This window comes from Macrobrachium nipponense, chromosome 4 (assembly GCF_015104395.2).
Source record: "Macrobrachium nipponense isolate FS-2020 chromosome 4, ASM1510439v2, whole genome shotgun sequence".
In the NCBI taxonomy this organism is placed as follows: domain Eukaryota; kingdom Metazoa; phylum Arthropoda; class Malacostraca; order Decapoda; family Palaemonidae; genus Macrobrachium; species Macrobrachium nipponense.
In genome coordinates, this window is record NC_061100.1 from 89,385,075 (window position 1) to 89,387,769 (window position 2,695).

The window sequence follows — 2,695 nt, forward strand, 5'->3', positions numbered from 1 at the left end:
GGTTAATATAATCCAAAGAAAAGTTTAAGCTGTCTTAGTTGTTAAGTACTTGCTTAACATACAGCAGTCTATGAGACTGATGTTAAGCCACTAAAACTAAAATGCTAACCAGAATGCCTGTGGTCAGATGTTTATGCCACTTAAGGTTTATATGAATTCAATTAATTTTAAAAAGTTGTATGTATATCATGATGTTAAGTTTTGTGATTTATTTTTTATAACTTCATTTTGCAGGAGTAGGAAGGAATGGCCTGTTATGGAGCTCCTATAGGAGAAAGATGTCGTTTTTGCGGCTTAGATCTTCCACCTGATGCCGTTGCTGTCATGACACACATAAACAATCATTGGAGACAGTTTAACTTGGAGTCTTTGGCTCTAAGTCCATGTGCTTTTGAACCTCAATTAGACATTCGGGTCGGAAATACCCCTTTGAATCCAGAAGATCTAGAAGTCTCTTCTCACTTCGAGCAAGGATTTCAGTACACTTATTCTCCTCAGACAGAGCCTTCAAATTTAACAGTAAATGGAACAAGATGTTCACCTTTAAATTTAACTGGAAGACCAAAGTCTTCATCACCACTATCTTCACCCATGCCTCATCATCAGCCCCCATTACCAGCTGCTCCACCTCTACACCATCATCCTTCACCCATACCAGGTGGTGGTAATGTAAATATTCCTCCTGCTAGTCATCCTCACCATTCTTATCCAATAGGAATAATGGGTAATCATCAAGGTATGATCCAGGTACCGTCTGTGCATGCTAATGAAAACCACATAACTATGGAAGGACATTATGAAGCACACGAAGAACATAGTTGTGTCATGAAAAGGAAGAGACGACATGAACGCTATATGGAACTGAAGTGTCAGGCTTGTGGTAGATCATTCTATACCAAAGCTTCATTTGATGAGCATATGGATAATCATATTAAAGACAATTCTTATATGTTAGGGGAACAAATTGACACTGGCCAAACCATTCCAAATACATTGCAATGCTCACTAGTTGATAAACCTTATAAGTGTGCTATGTGTGATACAGAATTTACTTATAGAGAAGAGTTGTTAGAGCATGTGGAGGGTCATGAGGCAGCCAAGCCATATAAGTGTGACATCTGTGGTGCTGGTTTATCTCATACTAGTGCCCTGCGGCGACACAGACTTGCTCATAGCGGCTACAAACCACATCGATGTGAAATCTGCAGCCGTAGTTTTTTCCAGAAATGTGACCTTCAGAGACATTACATTACACATAATAAATCAAAGCAGTATGAATGTAGTATATGTAAGAAAAAATATTCTTCCCTTCACTTCCTTGAAAATCATAAATGTAAAGCCCCAGAAGAACCCAAACCATTCAAGTGTAACATATGTGGTGAAGGATGTGCTAATAATATGGCATGGAGTTACCACATGTGGAAACATACCAAAAATCCTATTTTTGTTCCATTCCAGGAGAAATTTACTTTCCAGACAGGTCAGCCAGAATGAAACTGAAAAGCTATGCTCCAAAGCACTGTCTTTGCTTTATAATGAAGTGGATAGATTTGAACGATGACTAATTTGACAGTTAAGTAAAATATTTGAATATAATTTTATCTTTAAATCCTTGTTACTCCTTACAGTAGAGTGGTAATTTTTTTTAATCCTCTTTGGTCCACACGGATTAAACATCATCAAATTACTAGTGCACTGTTGTATCCCCTATAACTAATGTAAAATCTTGGTTAAACTGGATTAGATTTTAATAATATGGTTCAGCTTCAGTATATATTTATGAATTCCTTTGTTTGTTCATGAAACTTACCTGTCAGATATATATATAGCTGTATTTTTCCGAATCCGACAGAAATTTAAACACTTACGACACACGCAGTGGGAGTCAGGTGGTTGTAGTACCCATTCCGCCGCTGGGAGGCGGGTATCAGGAATCATTCCCATTTTCTATTCATAATTTTTCTGTCGCCGGTGCTGGAAACACCTGTTTGCAGCACCTCCGTCCAGATTTTGGAAACTTACTAGCTACTTGAGTATCCCTTTTGGTTTTTCTTTGGTATCTGAATTGGATCGGTGGCTTGGCACACGTTGACTTTGGTTTGATTTGAATTTGGTATTGATTTTTCTTTGATCAAGATGTCAGGGTCTAGTTCTGCTAGCGCTAGATTTTGTTCCATGTCTGAATGTAGAGGTAGGCTACTGAAAGCTTCAGTAGACCCACATTCTGTTTGTAAAGTTTGCAGGGGGAATGAATGTACGTTTGAAAGTCGTTGTAAGGAGTGTGAAAGACTAACAGAGTCGGAATGGAAGGCGTATGAAACCTATCTTAAGAAACTTGAGCGAGATAGGTTAAGGAGGTCTTCCTCCAGGAGTGTTTCAGTAGGCAAGATTTAAATTATTCTCCTGCTAACCCTTTCCTTCTGTAGATTATGCTCCCTAACCCTGTAGTGTTGCCTCGGCCCCGAGCAGTGTCGGTATGTAGAAGGTAATACATTATCGCTAATTCTTGAATCGATTCGTACTTAGAATCAAAAGTGTTAGCTCTGGAGAGCAAAAGTGAAGAGAAGTGCAGTGAAAGTGCCCCTTGTGTAGTGGAGGGTGCGTCAGATCGGCCTCATTCCGCCTCTAGACCTAGACCTCTGCTTGACTCCCAGATTACGGGGAGAGAGCATGTCGAAAGTCGAAGGAGGGTTAC

General features: G+C 39.4%; 1 protein-coding gene across 1 annotated transcript; it reads left to right on the top strand.

The window, feature by feature from the left end:
- Window positions 1-204: 204 nt before the first annotated feature.
- LOC135211003 (zinc finger protein 227-like) lies at window positions 205-1,596 on the top strand. The gene has a single exon (XM_064244018.1). It carries the CDS (start codon window positions 247-249, stop codon window positions 1,492-1,494), a length of 1,248 nt encoding a protein of 415 aa, XP_064100088.1. The 5' UTR covers window positions 205-246; the 3' UTR covers window positions 1,495-1,596.
- Window positions 1,597-2,695: the final 1,099 nt, after the last annotated feature.

What these genes read in the sequence shown, in the direction of transcription:
- LOC135211003 (XM_064244018.1), top strand. Translation starts at nt 247, where the DNA reads ATGGCCTGTTATGGAGCTCCTATAGGAGAAAGATGTCGTTTTTGCGGC.